Source organism: Pseudopodoces humilis, chromosome 3 (assembly GCF_049639895.1).
Source record: "Pseudopodoces humilis isolate 2021_Gansu_Grassland_sample_001 chromosome 3, ASM4963989v1, whole genome shotgun sequence".
Lineage (NCBI taxonomy): Eukaryota > Metazoa > Chordata > Aves > Passeriformes > Paridae > Pseudopodoces > Pseudopodoces humilis.
In genome coordinates, this window is record NC_142202.1 from 95,682,190 (window position 1) to 95,706,583 (window position 24,394).

The 24,394-nt window shown below is 37.4% G+C and overlaps 1 protein-coding gene across 3 annotated transcripts in view; it reads right to left on the reverse strand.

Annotated features, from left to right (window-relative positions):
- PXDN (peroxidasin) overlaps nucleotides 1-23,203 on the reverse strand; it is an 82,582-nt gene extending 59,379 nt beyond the window's left edge. For all 3 annotated transcript variants that reach the window (XM_088052663.1, XM_005521894.3, XM_088052664.1), the window contains exon 1: nucleotides 22,884-23,203. In XM_088052663.1, coding sequence (XP_087908789.1) covers nucleotides 22,884-23,107 — 224 coding nt within the window. In that variant the 5' untranslated portion in view covers nucleotides 23,108-23,203. The remainder of the gene's footprint in view (nucleotides 1-22,883) is intronic.
- Nucleotides 23,204-24,394: the final 1,191 nt, after the last annotated feature.

Below are 24,394 nucleotides of genomic sequence, written 5' to 3' on the forward strand. Positions count from 1 at the left end.
CATTTTGTGCTGCTGAAATAATGTGTGGTCAATCAGCATGATGAGGTTTCTTGACCCTTATTTCTGACTAGCTCGGGCCCAACCGTGCCACATGACTGTCACTCACAAAAGCTTGTTCCCTGCCCATTCAATTCTCCTTCACCTTTTTCACTGCTCCCCATTTCACTCTTACTAGCTGACACATCCTGGCTGGATGCTGTGCTTTGGGGCAGAGCGAGTCTGACTCCCCAGTGACCAGTCTGAGTGCACCAGGAGGTTAAAAAGCCAACTGAGGGAAGCCACTCTTGTCGACTGCCATTTTCCCCCCTCCTAATCTCTAAACAGTAAATGAAACAATCAATTAAAGAGATGCAAACACCCCTGATGATGGCATTGAATTTGAGGGTATATAAGAATTTGACATAACAATCCAAAGCTAAATGTCATGCATTTGTTTTTTAAAATAAAAATCTAATACATCTAATTCAGATAATCTCTTTTATTAAGTGCTTCAAAGCAAAAACATTTACTTCTTAAAACTGTAGCTAGAAAACATAATTCAAGTTGAAAAATCCTCAAAATCTTCAGCCACACAGGCTTCCACAGAAGCTAAGCCCATTATTCTGAAGCATGTCTTGCATGAATAACACAAACAAATCGTGTCCATGATAGCCAGCAGACCGAATACTGTCAGGGTTCTTTTCCTGGCTCCACTCAGGAGCTCTGCTCTGTGCTAATCCGTGGAGCACAACCAGGAAATGTTCGGCAGAGCAGGAGGCTGCAGGGGCCAGGAACGTGCCAGGGAGCAGGCGGTCAATTTAGCAACTGGATGCCCTTGAGATTCACATTCCAGCACCTCGGAATGGCCGTGGTCCCACAGCCCTGCAAACAGCCAGGCAGGGTGTGCACACACTTGCTTTGCAGGATTCCTACGTGCCACTACCTGAACGGGGCTGTGGGAAGATCTGAAAGACCCAGATGTATGGCATATAAGTAAATACAATATTTGTATATGCTTCCTTTTCTGTCACAAAGCAAATGAGAAATGTGCTGCAGACACTTTTTGTCTGGATTAAAATGAATCCTGTTCCTAATAAATTCTTTATTTGAACTAACTGCATCCATTTGTCTCGCCTCTTTACACAGGCCATTTTTAACTATTTCCAATTTAGCACTGAAAATTAACTTTTGACAATATTTTTATCTAATCAAACAGAGTGAAAATTTCTAAGTATATAAAAAAATTAAAAAGCCACATCCTGGCACTGCAAGACATTCTTTAAAGCTTGCACTGACAGTGTGCAGTAATGAAAGAGGGTTTCTCTGTTAAAACATCCTGATATGGTACGGCAGCATTGGACCATATGAATTCACTGCAAGTTTGCAAAATAACACCTTATATAAACTAAAGACCTTCATAAATATTTGGAATATGACAGTCACACATATGACAGGGTACACAGCAAACAGTACAACATTGGCCTTAAACATCAAGCAACTTACAAGAATTAATTAAAGAAGTTTCTGTTTGAAATACAGGAATATCTGAGAGAAGGGATTGTTTTTGCTTAGATAAACCATGTACTGACCATAAAACTGTAAATTTTTATAAAAAATGTCTAAAGTGCAGTATTCCTTTATTATTTTTTTTTTCTTGTTATTGTAAAGCAACATACATGGTGGAAAGGTAAGAATTTTTATTTCATTACTTTTATAAAAGGTTGAACTTCACATATTTTAATAATATTATTTCAGATCCCTTTTTGCATATGCTTGAATTATAAAGATTCTGTTGCTTCATCAAATTCAGAAAAATCATTAACTGTTCTAAGTCAAATGGATTTAATGTAGGGTTGTTAAGAACATATTCTGTGCTCTCATCATGCACCTCAAAAGGCAGCCACCTTTGGATCAGATTGTGGATACTCAACACCAAAACTGGTCACTCCCAGTCATCACTCCACCAATGATAACCTATTGATCTCAAATAATAATCACTCATTAGTCAGCAGTTATTACAAAAAGTTATTATCATCCTAAGCAGGACAAATGTGAAAATTCCTTGTAAAGAACTGCTGGAGCAGCAGTGGGAAAGACACCAGGGCCTCTCCTCTGCTTGATCCACCCCAGACATGTGCTTCTCATCTCTGCCTGAGGACTAGACATCCTGTGACTTATTAGGGCTTGGAGGATGTCCCCAAGATCCCTCCATTGCTAGAGAGAGTATATTAAAAATGGCTTTCATTTTTTTCAATTTTAATCTGTGTCAGAAAAAAAACTGTCATGACACAATACTAAGATTATTAATAAAAAAATTAAACCCAAAATTTAATGTCTTACGCTACTGCTTCTTCTGTAGTCATCTTTCTCTCTATAGATACGTATAATTAGCCAATTGTAACATGGATATAGAAACACTGTATTAAGTGATGATGTAATTAAAAACATTTATCTTGGGAGATATTGTATGCATGCAAAGCATAACATCAGGGCATTCACAAAAAAAAATTGCTCTGTGTGCCACAGAAATGAGACAATTAAAGAGATTTCAAATATTGTGATACTAGATATCACAACTACAAGTAGTCTTGGTTATCCATTTCCATCTTCCTAGTTATAAGATAGAAATAAAAGCAAAAATATAACTAATTTTATTTAAGACATTTGCTTGGGTGTGACAATAAGATTTATAAAATGTAGTATAAGGACAGAGTTCAGAACTTTAGCTGCTAGAATCACCAACACAGCTGCAAAATCTTAGACTAAAGGGGATAACTTGGTTTGCTTTGGATACATTTTTCCTATTATTAAAAAATGCTTGAGAAGAGAATTGTATAGGCAAGAGGAAGATTCTAAGCACAATGTGTAATTTCATCTTCTGTTTATACCTCTCCCAGTACTAAAAAAGATAAATAGACAAAAATAGACTTTCGATCCTATTTCCTTCTCACATTAAATAATAAATTTGTTATTGTTTTCACTGCTAAGACTGAGGAGAACATACAGCTGGTCTAACCAAGCATTCATTAGTTGTACTGACGCCAACTAATTCTGTAACATGAATCTATGTCTTATTTAGTACTTTTTGGTTAGACCTACTATTTCATATCACTGGACTTCCCAACTTCAGAAGATCCCTTGAATAATTTGTTCATCTCCAAGCATCTGTTTTTCTAGTCCAAAAATGAAAATATCATCTTACTTTGCTTAATAACAATAAATGCACACAACATTAAAACCTAAACACCAAATAGCACTTAGACTTGTTATATTTGTTCTAGGGACTATTGACAAGCATATTGCTCCCAGACATCATAGATTAAAGATCACATTCATGCTAAGGGACACTACATGGAGAGTAAGTAAAACAAAAATAATTCTAAAAAAACCTGAAATCCTAGGAGTGTCACCAAAACCAGTATGTATAAATATAGAATAAAGCAAATACATCAAATTTACTACTGGCAAACTAGGACAATGTGTTTAAACTCAAATTTCAAAGAGCTGTGTTTTTCTTTAGCTTGTCATATTGAAAGCATCTGATTTCATACTTTAAATTGAAAATATTTGTGTATCTGTTAGCTTTGGGCAAGACAAAGGAAATTTGGATGAAATCAACTTAGTCATATGTTGTAGTCATATGTAGTCACTATTTCAAATGCCATGCTGATGCATTAATGACTTTTATTATCAGTCATCATTTAAAAGCAAAATACTAAAGCATTTCCCATTGAAATAAAATCCTGATTTTTATTAGCAGTGAGGGTATCTCATTACCTTGTTAAAAGGGGTAACCAGTACTTCAGCATTGATTTAAGACATGAATTAACTTAAATTTTAGAATTATTTCCTCAGACAAGCAAAATCACCACAGCAGCAAAATGGAAAAATCTGAAAGAACACTACTGTACTTTAAAAATGGACAGGTTCTCAAGTGTCCAACCTCTGCTGCAAAGGTAGATGATTTTAAAAGGTTGAGTGAAAACAATTTAAAGTTAAACCTCTTCCTCTATAAGTGACTGTAAAGTGTATGTACGGTAATACAATCTTCATTACTTTAATCTGACAAATTAAAAGCAGGTAGGGGCAGAAATAATGCAACCTACTTTAAAATTATGGATTTATCATTGTCATAATTTTCTGATATTGATGGTTATAAACAGTCTGAAAAAGATGCTTATGTGAAATACAGTGTACTCATTAATCTGTAAGGCTAGTTATGAAATGCAACAAGAAGTAACAAAATGGAAAATCAATTCCTTCAGCTGTGTGATACATACTAATCTGGAAAAAAGTGTAAACTAGCTAATCTCATTTTCATTAAAAAAAAATCCAGAAGGGAGCAATTTAATAGATAAACATTAGATTTGTAGATCTAGTAGATTTAATAGGTTAAATCAATTAATTTAGGTTAAAGAATTGCCATCATGTGTTTAGCACTTTTCTGATGTGTTCATAACGTAGGAATTGTCATAACTGGATGATTTTTCCATTGCTAAATCCAAAAGAACATTTTTTTTTTTAATCATTGCAGATTAATTACTATCCAGCAGAAACAACCTATACCTTAAACACCAAACCTCTATGTTTCTCAATGCAGAACAAAAGATCTGCAAATGCCAGCAAGACTACATTGCTTATGTCTACTTTATTCTTATTCTTTTTTTATTCAAGGTCATCCCAGCAGGAAATGAAAAACAGTCATCAGCATAGTAAAAACATTCAAACAGAGCAGAGCATGAAAATTGCACAAAAGAGGTTATATAATCAAGTCAGTGGAGTAACTGGATGATGTCAATGGCACTTTAATACTGCTTTAACTACTGCCCTGTAAAAAAATGTGTCACTTTGTTGAACAAACAAAGACACAGCCACCACTTAAAAAAAAAAAAAACCAAACCCTACTTGCAGCTATAGCACTACTTACAGTAATCATTTCTGTTAGCAGTGTAACACTTGCTAGAATACTAGAGGGACCAAGATTTTTATTTTTTTTCTGGCTCTTTTTCAGATTTAGCCCTAGAACTTCTTTTGCAAACAAAATTATATCATTCTTCTTTTTCTTGGAAACTCATTTTCTGGATTAATCTTCCCGAGTCTAACTATTACATACAATACGTAATTTTCTCAAATTTACATTGAGATAATTTTACTTTTACATTAGCATGCAACACATTAAAATAGCCACTCCATTTTGAGATGGGAAATTAAAACATTATTCTTACAAGGTATGGGGGTATCAACAATACCTAGTATATTGTAATTTCAGTAACAAAAGTAAATGGTAGGACCACAAAAATTTTGAAAGCTGTAGAACAGAATGCACAACATTTATCAGTACTCACCTTGATCATAAACCCATGCTTCAGAAAACATAACATAAGTAATGAAGTCTAGATGATATATCAACTATCTTATTAAAATAATATCTGATTTGTACAAATATGCAAGATTTGTTGACAGGAACTTTGAGTTCACATGTCTTAAAAACTCTATTTTACCATCTACAGCTTTGGTGAATGCAGAACATGTGATATATCCTTCTAAAAGAGCTAAGGATTTGTTTTAACTAACCATTATTTTGCCATTACAGTTGAAAGGAAAACATTTAAATGTTAATTCAGTGAAATGCAATACAGTATTGTCTTACTAAGTCTTTAGATCCCTTTGCTGCCCTTGTCGTCAATATTTTTAACCAGCCATTAAAAATGCCATTAAAAGGACTCAAGTGGGATTTGCTGGTCCAAAGTTTTAGGTCTGTATCCTTAATTGTCAAAAATTATACATGGAAATTTTACCCTGGTGTGTGATTGTGGCTTCTCATCTCATCCACTTTCAAGTTCCTCCAAAATTCATGCACTACAGAAATTATTTTGAAATTAGAAATTTTATTTTAGAATGGTTTCTAATTCTCATGCTATCTTAAAAAAAAAAAAAAAAAAAAAAACCAACAACAACAACAAAACAAACCCAAACTCCCACAACCAGAACCCCTCCTTTTAAAAGCATGGACAAAGAATTCAAAGAGATGCAATTGCTGTTTCTGCAGTCTGAGAAATTACAAGAAAAGGCAAAATCTGTCTTTATTTCTCTCAGGGGGATCGATTGCTAAAACCAAACAATGAAAAGGCTGTTGACAGCACAGCCATATGTTTCATTACTGATTATTTTTCACAGAAATAACCTTGGGAGGGCTGATTTTTTGTCCTGTGTTTGTTATGCCCAATAAAATAGAGCACAACAGTCGTGTCTGTGCACTGTACTAACACAAATCTGAGACAGTAAAGGTCTTGGATTGAAATAATGGTTGGCACAGTCTGCATAAAGAGCTATGATACATTGAAATATTTTAGAGGACTAGTGACAGTTGGAGATGCAACCTTTTCTTGGTTTCCTTTTTAATATTTAAGAATATAAAATTTCAACTGGACTTTTGAATAAAAAACAAATTTGTCCTCTATAGTAGGCTAAAGGAGACACCAAAATAGGAAGCTGACTAGTTTATGGCTTAGCATGAACCGCTGAAACAAATGCACTAGTTTTGTTTGCTTTTAAAGCTAGCAGTCCTGTAAGTTACTACTGTGAAAAGCCCACAGAAATTCTGCTGTTATGCCACAGTCATAAATTAGTCTTATTTTCCTCCCATGTACCATTCTGTAAAATAAATATTGTTTCTGCACTTCTCTGTGTCACAGGGATGCTTAATTCTAAACTCTATATCCATAAAATACTGATATTCTCAGAGGAAAGAACTGAAAGCCAGAAACAAACATTATCATCCCTGACCTCTCACAGAAGTCACACAACAGAGAAATTCCCATCTTAAGGCAATTACTGCTTTCAGAGCTGAGCCATCTTTTTGAGAAATAAATAAAAAAATACAATTCAAGACCATTAATCAAGCAAAACCTAATGACTTGCTAGCCATTCTAGTAGTAAACTATATTCACTGTTAAAAATGGGATAGTCTCACCCTGCTTCCCAACTTCTGATTGAGCATGTTTGTTTTCAGTTTCTGCTCAGCAAAAACAAACACTTTTAAGAGAGGATTAGCAGTGACCATTTTTCTTAAAAAAAAAATCCAAACACTGAAGTTCATGCTTTTTTTTTTTTTTTTTTTTTCCCCAGCGGTTCTTGAAAAATTTAAAAAGAAACAAATCATGAAACTTCAAATAGGATGGGTAGGAAAAAATACAGCTATGATTTTGTTCTGTGGCAGATTAGTTCTTTCTCTCTTTACAGTCAGGACAATGGATATTCATAATTAAAAACCAACACAGAATAATCATCTATGTATTACCAAAGTGCCTTAAGCTTCCTTTTAACTCTGAGACATCAGCACCTCTCCCACAGGAGCACCCAGCTGGGTACCCCTTATGCTGGGAGAGGATCAGTGCAGGGTGGAGCTCTCAGCAACAAAGACACTACATCTGAAAACAGGGGTGAAGGCTGTGAATGAAACTGGACAGGTAAACTAATAAATCACTATATAAGTGTGGTTTCCCCATCACTGCAGTTTTAGGGACCTCTTTCCTCAGGGCAGGCAGCCTCATTGATGCAGTGCATGTGAGCCTGTATTATATTTATTATGCCAATAAATAACATCCAGCATCTAAAATGCCAGTGACCTTACAACCAAAGAATGCCCATTTTGTCTCCTTCAATTCAAAAAGCAGTTCTGGAATACAGGATCAACATCAAGCCAAAGGATGTGGAAAATTGAAGGAATTACTGCATCTAAAAATAACATCTAAATTCAACTCAAAAGCTTTTATTCATTGTGAATCTATGTGTCACTCTTCCATCTACACTAGGCAGATTTTGTTGGAATATATTTCCAACTGTTTTGTACTTCTCACTTGTTTCCAATAGTGGTAGGCATATTAGATTCCTGTAGGCTTAGAGGTTTTAGAATTGATATGGATAGTTGCTCTTGTAGAATGCTGAGGAAGTTTTACAATTAAAATGGAAACACTGTTGACTTGCATAAGAGTAACAACAAAAATTCAAGTACTCTATCATGTGGCTGAAGACTGGATTCCTGGTTTCAGACAAAGCAACAGGTCTTCCTTCCACTTAATGGAAAATCCCAGGTCACCTCAATGAAAAAGCTGCAACTCTTAGAATGGAATTTTCTGCTTCCTGAGGTTAACAACAGGCTGCAAGAGCAGATAAATTAGCTATTTTCTGACTCTGCCTCCAGCTCCTCCTGCTCCTGATAAAGAAAACTCAGTGGAACAAGGATCTTAGGACTCCTCTGATATTTATCTTCCCATTCCTCAGGAGTGCAGAAAGCCTAAAGGCAGGCAAATGGGCGTTCCTGTCTCTTGGGAGAAGTTGTTTTCTCCCTACGAAGAGTAATGCAAGTGACTACCAGAAGACATTCAACCTTAAAGTACCCAACCTAATGACATCCAGAGAAGGGAATGTCCGGGAACAGATTATTGCTTCCCTTTTCTTCTTAGGTCATGTCCATCCTCACACAGATATCAAAATTATAAACAAAAAGCAGTTTTGGAGCTACTACTCGTTAGGGAACAAGTTACCTTTCAGAATGCACAAGTTATCTTACAGAATGCATCAAGGGAATAATAAAAGATTAATAATAAACATTATGCTTTATACATTTTTATTACGTGCCATAGCTTAATCAATACCCATCATCTCTTACCTCAGATTGCAAAAATGGAAGTGAATTAAGTAATACTAGCCTACAACTTCTTCCCCTGCACATTTATTTTCTTCTTTCTCTACATAAATTAAATTGACTGGACATCTTAAAAAAAACAAACTTGGAAAACTGGATTACTGAAAATTATGGATGTATCTGAAATTTCCAACTAAATCTTACTAGTCTTGTGTGTTTTTCAGTATTTTTAAGTTCCATTGGCCTTAGAAGATCACATCTATTTTGCATTGTCATGCACCCTCTTCCTAGCAATTCTAATTTTGGCACCATTAAGTCAACAATCAATTAGACATCACTCTTCTGAATCTCTCCATAATTATTCCATCCTATTGACACAATACTAAAGATAAAGAAAAAAGTATGAAATGTCTATAGACAGAAAAATGTTTTTACACATTTCCATGTTGTTCATAAAAGGTAAAATTCATAAAAGGCAAAAAAGGCAATTTATTATAAAATGTAAGACAAAATGTAAGACCCTTCTTCAGTCTTCACAGTGTAATGGCATTTTTAAAGTTATAATTTTTCTACTTTGAACACGTTTCAATTTACTTTCTTGCTTTTATTACCCCATACAAACCAGCTGTACTCAGGCCACATCAATGCCATTTGGGCCACATGGAGAGCAGCTATGCTGCCCAGTAACACATAATAGCAAGTGGGATTCTCAAGGGGTCTTTCCTCAGCCCAAACATAAAGGATGAGGCTTTTGACCTAGTGTGTATTTAAAAGAAAGTTCAAACATCTGATAACTCTTGCCAAAGTAGAATGAAAATACCAGAATTATCTCTAAAATTAAATTTTTAGATATTAAATTAAATTAAGTACAAACTTTCCTTTAAGGATTATCAGATGGTTTAAAATATCCACATAATAAATACCTAGTGCAATGATTCAATATTAATTAAAAATTAATTTGTGAAAGTTAAATTGTTAAAATTTCTGAGGTAGAACATTTTCTCTGGCAGGTTGGGGCAGTAGCCCAGGCAAGCACAGAGCAGGGGCTGGTGACATTCCAATCCCTGGCAAGCCTGGCAAGGAAGGAAAGTGGAAGGGGGCTTTTTCTCATGAAGGGGCACATACAGTTCTCTGTTTGCCCAAACCTGCCCCTTCAAGCTGTATCCCAATTCAGCTTATTTTATGGTTTTCTCTGAGGGCAGGTCCTGTTTGGTGAAGCCCCAGGGGTAGAGGAGCAGGTTTGCTCAGGAGGCAGCTCCTCCTCGTGCCACCTGTCAAGTCACCCTCTCTCAGACATCACAGACCAAACCAGGGAAATGATTCAGAGTGAAACCAAATGTTCTTCCCTTGCTTATTCCTCACTAACTCTGAGAACTGATGGACACCACGGGCAAGGAGAGCAGCAAGAACTGCTGGCCAAAAGAAAGCCAAGAACCCCTCACAGGGTGTTTCTGAGTAAAACCAACAGTTTTTACTGAAAAAAATCTCTGTTTTGTAAATTAAAAAAGAAAACTTGGAGAAAACAAGTAGGTTTATACTAGCTTTACTACACTAAATAGACCAGCTACTTAAATACATTAGAATTAGTTTTCTTTTAATATGAAATCTAAACAGTAAAAAAAAAAACCAAAAAAAAAACCAAACCTATCTGCAGCCAAAGATTTTTTTTTAAAAAAATCTTATCAATCAGCAGATATATCTACCAAATCATTTCCAGCTTTGAATAAAAGATTCTTACAATGTTGCTACTACTGAAAAACACATATCTACATGACTTAAAAACATATAAATTACTAGTATTCCACTTGATTAAGACACTGCTATGTCATATATTTGGCTTAAAATCCTGTGAAAAAATTCTTTCCCAGAACTATTAATCACCAAATCTTAAGTTCAACTGCAAAATAATCCTCTGGACTCAGTTAAACGATCATTGCTCTATGAGTGGTCAGAAGTACAAATATACCCTCTGATCCAAAGGCATACAAACACCAATTTATGGCTGGGGTTTCCACAAATACTTCAAGACACTTCAAGGACTGAAGAGGCCACAAACCCAGCAGTCAGCACTTAAGTGAAAAACTTTCTACTGGTAAAGTTTCCTCAGGCATCGGATGTTGTGTTACTGCAGTAGTCCTGTGGCTGAAATCTCTCCTGGGAGATTATTCACGGGCTCTGGTCTCTAGAGGGACAATTCCTTCCCATGTCCAAGCCATATGCTAAAGATAAGCCTGAACTGAATGACCATTTTATTTCCTGACCACTGAAGCTTCATCACTATGCAGCTAAAACCAACAGATTAACATAATGAAAGAGACACCAATCAAGAAAAAAACAAAACAAAACAAACCCCAAATTTTAAATCCCCAAAGGCAATCAACAAGATTTACAAATCCTGATATTATCAGAAATTTCTTACATGTGGGTCCAGGTGTTAAAAGCAAATTATTTTTTGGGGTATACCATCATGTCAAATTATCTCCAAATTTCAAAGTTAAAAAAAAAAAAATTAATTCATTCCACTTGAATCATAACCTTCTTTTAAAAGCAATTTTTTGTTTACACTGTCCAGAAGATTTGATTCCTGAAAAATGAAATATTCTTTCAGAGAAATATGGATATTTCTAAAGCGAAGTCAGCCTGCCAGTAAGTATCTAAGTTATTTAACACAGCAACCAACCAAACAGGATAAAAATTCTGTCACAGACAATGTCTGACATGCAAGACAGGCACTTGCTCTATTCTATCATTATTACGAAGCAATTCCTTGTGGATATTCAGAGGGGAAAAAAGGTAAATGAAAGGCAATGAAAAACTCTCATCTAAGGAATCTGGGTTGCATAGATACTACTGTGTTCTATGTACAGTGGGAATTCAAAATTTTATCAATATTGAAAAGACAAAACTAGTTTGAATTCAACTTGATATTGTTAAATGTTGAGTGCAAAACCACAGCAAGTTCTTAATTCTTTCTCTGATGAATAAGGGATTATAAACACATGCCATGGAGTTACAAAACTGGCTACATAATATACCTGAGCCTGCGGGCTGTACACAAGTCACTTGCCTACCTGTCATATCTGTTTTAAGTGTTGCTCACATTGAAACTTCATCAAAACCAGAAAATTTCCCCTGAAGTATCTGAGATGTTTGGTAATCCCACAAATTTCTTCAAAGGACAAGTCTATCTTACACCTAGCAATGTATATATAAATTTTACACAGATATGACCCATATAAAGATTGGCACTGAAGGCTGGTTTGTTTTGTTGGTTCTTTTTTTTAAAAAAAATCTTGCTTTCAGCCAGTTAATTACTGTTAAATCTCTAATGAATCACAGACTCTTTTTACATACTTTTTCTCTTTCCAAATCTTATAATCCCATGCAAGATGCATCCAAAATGTTTAAGAGAGGATATCAAAAAGAAAACATCTACTCCAGAAAGTACACAAAGTTGACATAGTATAAAACATCCAAGGAAATACTCATATCACAGCGGAGGATTAGAGGATTTTCTGGCCAAGTTTTCAAAACTGTTGTTTGCTGAATCAAGAAAAATGTTTCAACACGTATCAATATTTTAGAAATTTCAAGTGATTTAGATTATTGATAGAGAACTCAGAAAAAAATATAACATCCTGAGTTTTCAAAATTGGCTTAAATAAATTATAAATGTTACCATATTAAAAAAGGTATTTACAGACCTTTAAGAGTTGTCTGGTAGCCACTATTTACACACCTGACAACTAAGTCTCCAATCTACAAATTAACATTCTTTAGCTATACATAAAAATCTAACTAGGAAACATTTTAATTTATTTTACCCCCTACATAGGTGTTGTTGCATTTACTTAAGCTTTTCCCAGGGCAATAAAATTAAAACAGGAAGTTAATGCCTTGAATCTGCCCAGAGCAATCCACCAACTCACAAAATCAAATTGTTCTCACTGCTCTTACAGCTCTGTCCTAGCTCTGCAGTTCTCTTTGCCTGATATAAGTATTTCCTTTTACTGGCAGTCTAATGCAGTTACCTAGGCCCTTTTTTTGGAGAACCTTACCAAAGTCAAAGATCTGGATATTTCATTCAGTTTATGTCTGTAATAAATAAATACTACCACCTCTCAAATTGCTTGGAGAGTTTATCAAAATACCATCAAACCAAAACTTCTTTCTTGAACCCAAATTAGCTATTATCCCAAAGAGTGACAAAATATCCCTTAAAAGGTATCCTGCTTTGATAAGCCATGTACTCTTTAATTTACATATGTCACACCATCATACTGCTGCTCTAGCTTTTTATCTTAGCAGACAATGTAATGTGTCATTTATTCATATTAGAGTTTTGAATGGCCCACTAGTTATCTCTGTGTACCAGAACACACACTACCCCTCATAGTTTTCAAAATATTTTGGAAAAATTTGGAAAAAAGTTCTCTCTTCTAACCATTAAAACCTAAAGATACATTAATCTAAAGACTTGAATATTGGTGACTGATTTAATCTGATTATCATGAAAATTTATCATTAAATAGAAGCCACCACAAGACACCAAACAGTGACATTTTATATCAAACCAGAAAATCAAAATCTTGCAAAAATGAAATATTTGCTTCTGTAGAGCATGCTGGACCTCAGACAGAGGCTATAAGCCTCTGAATTTAACTGTTTTGAGAAGTCTGCACTGAATTTCGTGCTGCCCCAGTCATGATGCTCACACTGCCTAGACACAAGCACACAAGGACTCATTTATTCTTTATTTTTTCTGCAACAAAGGAAACCAGTAGCAAAATGCCTAATAAAATGCTATTAAGTCCAGTCTGGCTAACACAGGGCAAAGAACTTGACATTTAGCAGTCATCGTCCAGCTTACCAAAAACAGTCATTAGCTAAGGTAACACTGTGTACCAAGTAATATTTTTCCTTTTTCAGACCAGCCAGGCAATGAGCAGCCTGTTGTAATAAGTGATTTAAGGGGAAAGAATGCTAAAAGAAAATGTTTCCGAAAGATACAGGGAGTGGCAATTGGAAAGAGAATAAAAAATCTGAAAGTTAGAACAACAGATCACAACAAGAAAGGGAGCAATGCCACAGGGAGTTAAACTGATTTGGAGTTAAATACATTTGCTCATTGTTTTTCTTTGTAAAACTTAAAAAACTCAGGAAAAAAAAAAAAAAGAGAGAGAACACTACATTGCACAAAACTTCACACTTTTTATTCTACGAACTTACACATGGTTTCAAGAAACCCTGCCAGCTACTGCACAAAGTCTCCAATGTCCTTATCTTTGTACATACAGATTAAATAAAAAGCCATGAAGATGAGAGGCCACATAAATCTCTCCTTTGTGTATCTTTCTCAAGGTTTTGAGACTCTGTTATTTGTAATAAACATTCAATTTGCTGTTTAAAAGAATCACTTGACTCTCATTAGAAGCAGTAATAATGCCATACCAAAAAGAAATCAAATTTGGCAGCCTGATAAGCAAAGGAAGGAAAAGGAAATATTTGAGTCATTCCGTTCCAGCTCAGTCAGCTCTCGTTGCACCATCTCTATGGATTGTCTTGAAACCCTGCCCACATTTGCAATAAGAAAGCCTTTAAAGCTATTTTTGTTTTGGTTTGTTTTGGTTTTTTTTAATTGAATTCAAATGGAAAAAATGATAAAGACAATTTAGCCCAGTTGTTTCCCTATATCTATCTATACATATATATAAACACACATTATGTACAGCATGTGTGCATATATATAAATATACAGACACACACATACACATAAGTATTTAAAATACTAACTTCGTTTTATACATAAACTTCACCAGAAGGACAAGCAAATATAAATGTTTATATTGTGTGATATAGATTTTAAATGTCACCTTTATGAATGGATCTTTTCTGTAAGTGAAGTCTTATCCTATAAGGATGTAGACACTTTGGCTTGCTGGAAAGAGACTCAGCTAAAGTCCATGTCCAGGAAAAATCAGAAGCCTGGGGATTACTCATATATACAAAGCTATGCGTAAATTCTAAAAGATGAGATCTAGAGTGTACGAAATATTTGATCACAAAATACTGTAAATAAACTACAATAAGCTTTGAAAGTCTCAGAAATTTGAATACAAAAAGAAATAATGGAAAAAATACCCTATAAACACATGAATCAAGATGGATTAAAATTTAGTTGTTTTTTCAGTTGTTCAAAATAGAATTGGAGTTTCAGAACTTGAATCTAGCATTTTCATTTTACCAGTTACACACAGTAAAATATTCCTGTAAAGACCATTTTGTAATTTAAAAAAAAATCAAATAATATTCCATTTTAAACATAATGGACTACTTCTCTTCTTCTTTTGTTATTTCCTGAATAGCTGTCTGCTATTTTTTCATGTCATAATAGTAATATTGATTTATTCTATTATATTACGTTGGTTTCTTTCCACAGTTTCCTTCTATCTTCATGCCAAGCTCTGTTCTTTACTGGCTGTATTTCCTAGTTTTCTTTTCTGCTAGACTTTCAACTTTTCAATTTAAACTTAGCTTACTTGCAAGTCAATCCATAAGCACATGTGACAATCCTGTTATTTAACACCTAAACAACAAAATTTTCTGCAGACTAATGACAACCTCACATCATCTCTTAATGAGCACTGACCTCGCCTGGGAGAGAAATCAGCAGGGCATACTCAGAAAATGGAGGAGGTTAGAATATTATTATTTGAATATTTTTCTCTTAGGCATGTGTTTTACCACAGTTTTAGGTGAGACACTAAAGTGTCTAAGTGTCACTAAAGTTGTTAGTCACTTTAGGTGTGACTCTCCCTGTGTTTCAGATCCAGACCCTCCTGATGATGTAAGGATAGGCATCTCCCTGTTATTTTTCCACCAGCTGCCTTTGGGAATTAGGAGAGAAAGACTATATTTACTCATGTCCAAGCATCCATTTCCTAATTTTTCCAATAAGTAATCCCATGTTTGTCTCTGTTATACAAACAATTCTTATTCACTGTCCCTCATGCCCCTAAATTCCCCAAAGACATTCTGAAAATTTGTTAAACTCATCATTTTTTAATTATGTTTTTGGGAAAACTGAGTAACAGCAGAGACACTGAACTCTCTGTTAAACAGAATCAGAAAGACATAAAAATGTTTAAAACTGAGATCTTGAAGTGGGGATGTAGACAACACCAAGCAATCCACTGATCAGTATAATCCTTATAGCTTTCTAAAACATTTCAGTGGAACAAACAAAAAATCTGGTGCTGACAATAGTCCAAACTCCCAAAGTTTTGGGAATTAGAAGACAGTCTTTTGAAACAGCTATAAAGCAAATATTTCACATAGTCCTATGAAGAGATGTTTGCAGTAAATGGAGAATTTTTGTAGTTGGGAAAGGTCACCAGTAGAGCTTCACAGAGACCTGTGCTGAGTTCTACATTGTTCAGTTCATTCCCAAATGGAAGAGCAATGAACCACAGAAAGAACAAAGTTTTGCTTATGATATTTATCTATTGTAACAAAGTCTGCCTAGGAAGAACAGCAAAAAGACCTGTTAACAGTCCATGAATGGCTATTAAAATGCAGACCTAATGCACGTATTAATATAAAATAATGTATTTGGAGAAAATCAAACTTTTCAAATAAAATGGCAGGCCTAGAAGTGATCATTACTACATACAGACAAGATTTTAAACTGCCCTTATTAGACCATGAAACCTTATACCAGATTTTTCCATACAAATACTGGGCAAAGTTACAATTCCCTCATCTCCAAACACAGCAGAATGGGGAAGTAACAGTCCAGATGATGAGAGATTAATACCAACCTTTCACTGAGAAGGTTCCAACTTTAAAAAGAAAGGAATGGAGAAGCTTAGGATCAAAGATCACAACACCATGGCTGGAATTGGAAGAATAATCGAGAGGGATCAAGCACTCACTGTCTCTTCCAACAGAAGAAATGGGGAACATTAAGTGAAGCTAATAACTTATAGGCTTCAAACAGAAGAGAGCAATTTCCATGATGTAGTTTGTGCGGCGCTCCTTGTCACTGAAAATTATAATGTAACTTAACAGCTAAATAGTTGAAAAAAAGAGGTTAAACAATTTGTGGAGGAGAGATCCATCAAGATCTACATAAAATATGGAAGTATCTTTTGCCCCCATAATCTATACCTGCAAATTATTATAAGTATAAGCAACTATACAGCTGCTCTACACTGTCTACTTGTTCATAAGCTGTGCTTTACATCACCCTCAAAAAACAGATATCAGGTCAAACAGGTCTTTGGGTTTACTTATTAAAGGTGTCTTTCTGCAAATAAAGACATATTTTTCATTTTAACATTCAAATGTTAAGTATTTACTGCTCAAAAATACATCTTAGTAAAACAAGATGAAAACCAGAAATTGTATGTAGCCACTGTAATGTATGACAATGTATTCCTCTGATGACAGTGTGTTAAGTGTACAGTAAATTACTTGCAGTAAGTGATGGATATGATTTTGTTCCATATGTTTTCTCATTCTTTAGCAAAGCATTTGATGAGGACTAACATACTGCTGAGATGACAAAAATATCTTCCCACCAATGACTCTGGTGACTCGAAGCGAAGACTCGTTTGGGCCTTCTGTTGCAGCCCTCAGCAGCTTTGCCTCTCGTCTCCCAGTAAATGTCAAACACTATCAGTGCCGTGCCCTTCTGGCCCCTGCTAACGACCAAACACATTCTGCAAGCTCTGCAAATGTTCCTGAACACACTCGTGCCTTGGTCCTGGCTCATCCCATCAGCAGTACAACCAGACTGCCTGGGAACGGCTTTGCAAGGCTTTACATCCTACACACCCTCCACTGCTGCTTTGCTGGGGAGGATTGGTATCTTCTGCAGTATCCACTTGATTTGTTGGGACTCAAGATTGGGCTTAATAGAGAGAATTTCTCTCCTTTTAGCAACAATTTATGTACTTCAAAGCTAATTTTTTAAAATTGCTTGTGACTCCTTTGCCTACTCTTTGCAAGTAGTTTCTTTCTGTTAAAAATTCTATGAAAACATTCTGTCTGAAATACACTTTAAACTTTGGCTTGGACAAATAAATATCAACATCTACATACAGACATTTAACCTCCTTTTATTGTCAACAGAAGACTAGTCAACACACTTATGCTAGAGAAGGCACAAATTAATTAATAAACTGCCCAAACAGTAGCTAATTAATTCAATTGTCTGACCAGTGGTGCCGGCTGTTGATTCAGATGTCCCAGGCTGAGAACAAGCAGCTATGGCACAGGCCCAATAGGACCTAGTCTGAGGCTAGAAATTATTATTTCAAATAAATAAATAAATTGTCCCCTTTTGAGTGAGCTGAGCTCTGTTCCAGGCACTATGAACAGTACTGGCTAAGTTGCTACCTATTAGAAGGGAAATTCACAAACCAAATGCAGATGTAAACTCCTGTGTATATTGACCTAAAATGTAGGTGCTTTAATCTCAAATTGAATTCTTTACTTGTTCATAAAATTTTGATGAAGGAAGACATGAAATAATTTTTATTGAAATAATCTTGTGCTTTACCTCTGTTCTGTGTCATTCAAGCAAATCACCACTGGCACCTACTGCACCTTGCTGCCCATCCAGGAGTGGCAATAGCTGAGTCAGTATTAAGTTATTTTCAAACCCTTCAAATAAATCTTCAGTATCAGTGCTTCTTTTTTTAACATTAAGTAAGTACAAATCCCTGCATCTTGAATAAAATCTTCTGGTGTGTTATCTCTTGACTAATTCCTACATGCAAATTGATGTTCACCCATGAAGCGATCAAGTTTATTCACAGTCCAAATTTGAGACTGCAATTCTTCACAGTGATGAGGTGTGTTTATTTTATTTTGTCTCAATTTTAATCTACTGGAATTTTTCTAAAAGGGTTTCAAAGATCTAATCGAACACAAGGACCTTGTATTTTTCAGATTAAAATGGGATGGTTCTTTGCTGGCAGAAGATGCATCATTTCAAATAGCAGATCTGCAAACAGCATGCAGTAAGATTTCTGCTACGATAGCCCAGAGATTCCTGCACTGATGGTCTCCATACATATCACCCATTTAATTTTCCTAAATGCCTCTGCTAAGAGGTATAATGTTAGCACAAATCAGCAATGAAATGTGAAATGTCGTTATATTTCCATTACCCCTACCTCTTTAGTGATTCACATATTCTCCAAATGCATGTGTGATTTGTGTAATTAAGTGTTGTGGTTTTTTAAATTGTATTAAGACAGATACTCTTGGGAAACCTCAATGATGGTTTTCACTGGCATTATGAATGTACATTAGATTCCAACACAAGTTCTTATGGAGAGATGAAAAAAATTACTCAGCTGTCTAGAAAGCATAGAATTAAACTACTAACACCTTCTCTTTTCCCTCTGACATCTATAGTACAAATCAGAAATTAAAATACATTGATAAATGAGTAAATAAAAAAGTACACACCCTAAATTATCCAATGTTGAGAATATGTTAGACTCATTTAACAAAGGCAGTAACAAGCAACATAGACTGTTGTCTTCAATTTCATTTCAGAGCCTACATTCAATAGCAATTCAGCTGGAATGGCTGCAACTTAAGAAGTCCTATTAAAGTTTGATCACTTAAAATTATATTTGCATGTTGAAAAGGTGTTTTATTCATAGCAGACATGCAGGTGACTCAAAGTAATAATCACACATCAAATACAGAATGACATTTCAAAATTAAATCTTCTCAATAATTTGCATGTCATTCTCAATGCAATTCAAGTCCACTTTCTTTCATGGCAACTATTTTTGTCAATTTTTACCTTTTCTGCTGTTAACAGAACATTAGTTCATTTTCTTGTTCAGTCTGTTAGACTCAAGTGCAGTGAATACAATTTTGTTTGCACAGCTAGCAAGAAATAAGAGAGCAATGAGGTGCTGCCAAGAAAAACTGTGAACAAATCTCAGTATTGGTCTGAGTATGTGTAGCTAGTCCTGTAGACAGGTTTAGATTTGGATTGTGTTTAGATACAAATATTGCATCAATATTTAAATGCCAAAACTATCAACACTACTTACAAGAAATTGCTCTAGAACACAGAAATCCCCTAAAAAGAGTAAGATGAGATACAAGAATGGGAGAAGGCAACAGAAAGAGGGGATACCCAGAATTTTACATTCCTCAACTGTTTAAATGCTTTAATATAATTACTTTTCAGCAATTTCTGTGAATATAAGCATTGTATATTTAGTCAGAGATGAAATGAAATTTCCATGATTGTATTTACCACATTAAGTAGTTTTTCAAACCATTTTGTACATGGGTATCCCTTTTAAAGGAAGTCAGCACAGTGACTGGGATATAGGTCCTAGTCCAAAAAAGTGTCCAGGTAACAACCTCATCTTGGGCAAAACCTTGTGCGAGGCTCCATGAGCTCTTTCAAAGCTGGCAGAATCCACACTGCAGAAGCAATCTAAACCATGGATCCCAGCCTGCAGCAGGGAAGAGGAAGTTCCAGAAAGTGGGAGAAGTAAGGGAGAGTGAGAAAATGTACAGCCAGAAGCAGCACTGGCAAGGTCAGCAGTTAGTAATGTTATGAACACTTTTCAAAAGAGAGCCTGAGATTAGGAGTAGACATTTTTGATATGTGGGGGAAAGCACTTGGCTGCACCATTGGTCTGGGCCCCATGCTGTTTTAATCCATGTAACAAATTATACGTGAAGTAAAGCAAAGTCAACTCAGCTTCCAAAATGAGGCATTTTTTCAGAAATAGTACTCAGCAAAATGCTTATAAACGAGAAAAAACTTAGGGTGATATTTTTTTACAAAACTACTTTGCACAGTCAATCTATATTGTAAGTAAGAAATAAAACATATGAGAATGTGGAATTTATCAATGCCAGTAAAAATGGACTTAGTTCATCAGCAGTACACTTTGCAGGATATCCTAAATTTTTGTTTTAAAGGGGAAGGTGATCAATTTAAATTAATTGATTATTTTTAATTATCTAACTATCAACACCACTATTAAAGAAAATGCATTTAATATACAGGCACAACTTGGAAGACAAACATTGAGAGTCAAACCAGAGATTAAATAACTGCCTACTTTCAGGCTTAAAAAATAAGCTGTTCTTGAGTGTAGAAAGCCCGCTGTGGGTGATGGGCTTCACCTCTGTGAGCACTGACGTAGAGCTACAGTTCAACATCACAGGTAAGTAAAGAAAATGAGTGGTAATTCAATGAGTACCTCAGACATGCAATAGTTATTGCATAGTTATATTCCTACATCTAAAAGTGGGCAATTCATATAAAACTGGTAAGGTATTTATGTATGATTGGTATCTTCAAACTACTGATTACTAAATAAATTGTACCATTGTTCTTTGTCCCAAAGACTCATATTGCCCAACTATCTTCTGACCCAGCTCCTTTCCATTCACAGCCATTCAGCAGAACTGTAGCAGAAGGAGTAACTGAGTTTTCTCAGATGTAATACTTGCCTATTTTATTTATAATAGCTCCCCAGTCAGTTGTCCAGAAAGGCTAATATCCATTACTAAATGACAAGTAAGTTCACCACTAGGTTTTGAAGACTGCTGATCATCCACAGACATATTTTGAAAACAGCCATTCTTTGTCAAGCTGAAAACATTTTTAACTCCTTTTGCATTCTTTCTGCAGCATGGTAGCTTGCATTATACCAGAATGATAATTCAAATTTGAGATACTAGACAACTCGATATATTAGTGGGGTTAGATGAGTATAATGCTTGCATTGTTCACACACTCTCCTCTGACTCACTGCAAGATTATAGATACTCACCGTAAGGGGAGCTCCACCCCGGCTAGGTTTAATCTAATACTTTCTGCTGTTGCAGACCCTTCTACCTCTAAGAAGAAACCAAGCCATTAAGACTTGACTCCACACTCTAAGACTTTTTTTGGTTTTTTTTTACATTTAAGATGATTCACAAAGCTAGCTTTACACGGTTTCCTGTAATCTCAAGGCAGAGGTGTTCTGTAAATGTACTTTGTTTCAAATGTAAGAAACATTAACCACCCACTTCCTGTACTGTTCCCTAAAAGGTTTACAAGTACTGCAGGACTAATCCCATTCTGCCAAAAGCCTGCACTTCTTGCCAAAGAGGGACGCAGTTAATGCTAAATGACTGTACTCTTCACATTAAATAATACTTGGAAGCTGAAACACAGCAAGGCTTTATAGACCCCTTTTGAAAATATCTGACAAAGTCACAAGTTAATTTATGACAGGAGGCCCCGCAGAAAATTCCCAGGGCCAAGCTGTGCTCAGCTTCCACGGCTGCTTGTGTGTAAAGAAAGGGCAGGGCTGGTGCCAAGAGCTTTCTGAGCCCAAGTAACATATAAGCAGGTCAGTGGAACAAATCCGTTCCTCTTAGTAAGCCACGAAACAAAATAGCGTGTGATGGTCATTTGGAACTTTGCCTTTATTGCAGGGAAACATGCCTGGAAAGGTAACTGTTTCAGTCAAAACAATGTGAACTAAGTGTCAATCATTGTCAATAATGAAATTTATACCAACGCAATCCCACCCAAAACAGTGACCAGAGGAACGGCCGGGCATTTGAACTGACACATTTGTGCCTGAACTAAAAAGTGGTTATTAACTAATATCCGCAAATCTCTGCGGGAATCTGAGCTGGGTTAGTTTTCTGCAAGCCCAGGGTTTGGGTCCCGGTTTGCTCACACATCCCCAACATGTCTAAGAATTGAGCAGAAAGTGCTATGTCCCAGTCGATCCCCCTACCGCCTGAATATGCTTTTAAACAGGATTCTAAGGAAGTACTGAAATCCTTCTAGGGACGACTACGCTGGGACACAACGCCCGCAAGCTAACCAGAACATGCACCTCTGAGAGCCTCACAGAACCGGGGGCACAGCTCCGCCCGCCCCGACTCCGCGCCGCCGGAGCCGGAGCCGGGCAGGAGCGCGCCGGGCACGGCCGGACCGCGGGGCCGGGGGCGGCGAGCACAGCCCCGGAGCGGCGCAGGGACACTCGGGCCCCTCGGGCAGAGCCACCGCCGCGGGTCCGGCCCCCTCCCCCGACCGCAGACAAAGAGCTGAGGCTCAGCCGCCACCTACCCCAGTGCTTCTCACCCCAGGTATCCATCCCTTCCTCCGCCTTCTCCTCTGCCCCCCCTCCCTTCCTGCCTCCCTGCGCTCCCCTCCTTGCCCCGGGCCGCCGCGGCAGCCCCCGCCGGTACTCACAGGATGGTGGTCTGGGGGGACACGGCGGGGACGCTCTCCAGCATCAGATGCATGCAGCGCACCGTGGTGCGGAAGCAGAGGCAGCGGCTGGGGCACCACACGCTCCCGCGCTGCGGCGGCGGCGGCTGCGCGGCGGCGGCGGGGAAGAGCCCCCCACTGCGGAGCAGCAGCAGCGGCAGCAGCAGGCAGAGGCCGGGGGCGCCCGCCGCTTCGCGCCGGGACATGCTGCGGGCGGAGGGCGAGGAGGAGGAGGACGAGGAAGGAGGAGAGGGACTTCTGCAGATCCGCGTCGCGCCCGCTCCGCTCCCGGCCGCGGCTGCCGCTCGGGTCGGCGGCGGGGCGATCCCGTCCCCCGCGCGGGCTGGAGGAGGGGACGGCGGTGGGCCCGCCCCGGCCGGCGGAGGGATGGGCGGCCGCCCCGCGCCGGGCTCCGCGCCGCCCTGCGCACGCACCGCGGGGCAGCGCCGGGCCCGGGATGGGGCCGGGGTCCGCCCGCCACCCAGACTGATGCTCCTTCGCCCCCGGGAGGCAGAGCGAGAATGCACCCCCTGAGCGGGACCGCAGCTTGCACCTCGGGAGAGAAGGAAGGGAAAATGAGAGTAGAGAAGGGAAAAGAACGGGTAGGGAGCGGAAAGGAGAACAGCAAGCAAAGAGAAAAGATGAGGACAAACAGATCAGGGAAAGAGAATCCCTTATGAGAAGAAGCAAGTCCAACAAGCCAATTTCCATTTCTGCCCTGCTTTGAAAACCCACATACACAACCCTTGCACTGTCCCGTGCTGCAACCTTTACTTCCGAGCCAGATCAATATGTTGGATTTGCCCTGAATTACTTTCTGGTGGTGGTTTTGGGTAGGTGAGTGCACAGGCAAGGAGGTATAAGAGGACTCACTAGAATGTCACGTAGAAGGATAATAGTTGCAGCCACAGCTCACATGATCTTAACACTTTCTCAAAACGAATCTTTTGAAAACAAAAAACTAGATTGCCTTTGAGATTTCTAACATTGCCCTAAATACTTTGTCATTCTTTTGTGATGTCAGTCAGTCCTAATCAGATCAATACCTTATCTCCAACCCTTTGCCTATCCCAGTGAGCACTGGCACATCATTTCTATGATGAAAACAACAGCAATAACAACCAACCTTTTATGTCTGACAACACATTCTCTTATAAATGATGGATGTCAGAACCCCCAGGTTTACCCCAGAAGTAAGCCATAGCATTTCTGCAGCATTGCCTGAATCTCTTTTTCTTCACAAAACAATGTAGAGGCCATTCTTGCCTGAAACTTTACTATAATAACTCATGGAACAGATTGCTCAGAGAGGTTGTGGAATCTCCCTTGCTAGAGATAACTGTCTGGATGCAATCCTGTTCCATGTGCTCTAGAATTACCCTGCCTGAGCTGGGAGGTTGGGCCAGATTACTCATTGTGATGCCTTCCAACTACATCCATTCTGTGATTCTGTTATTTTGAATCTCACTATCCCATGAGTCTGGGAATGACTT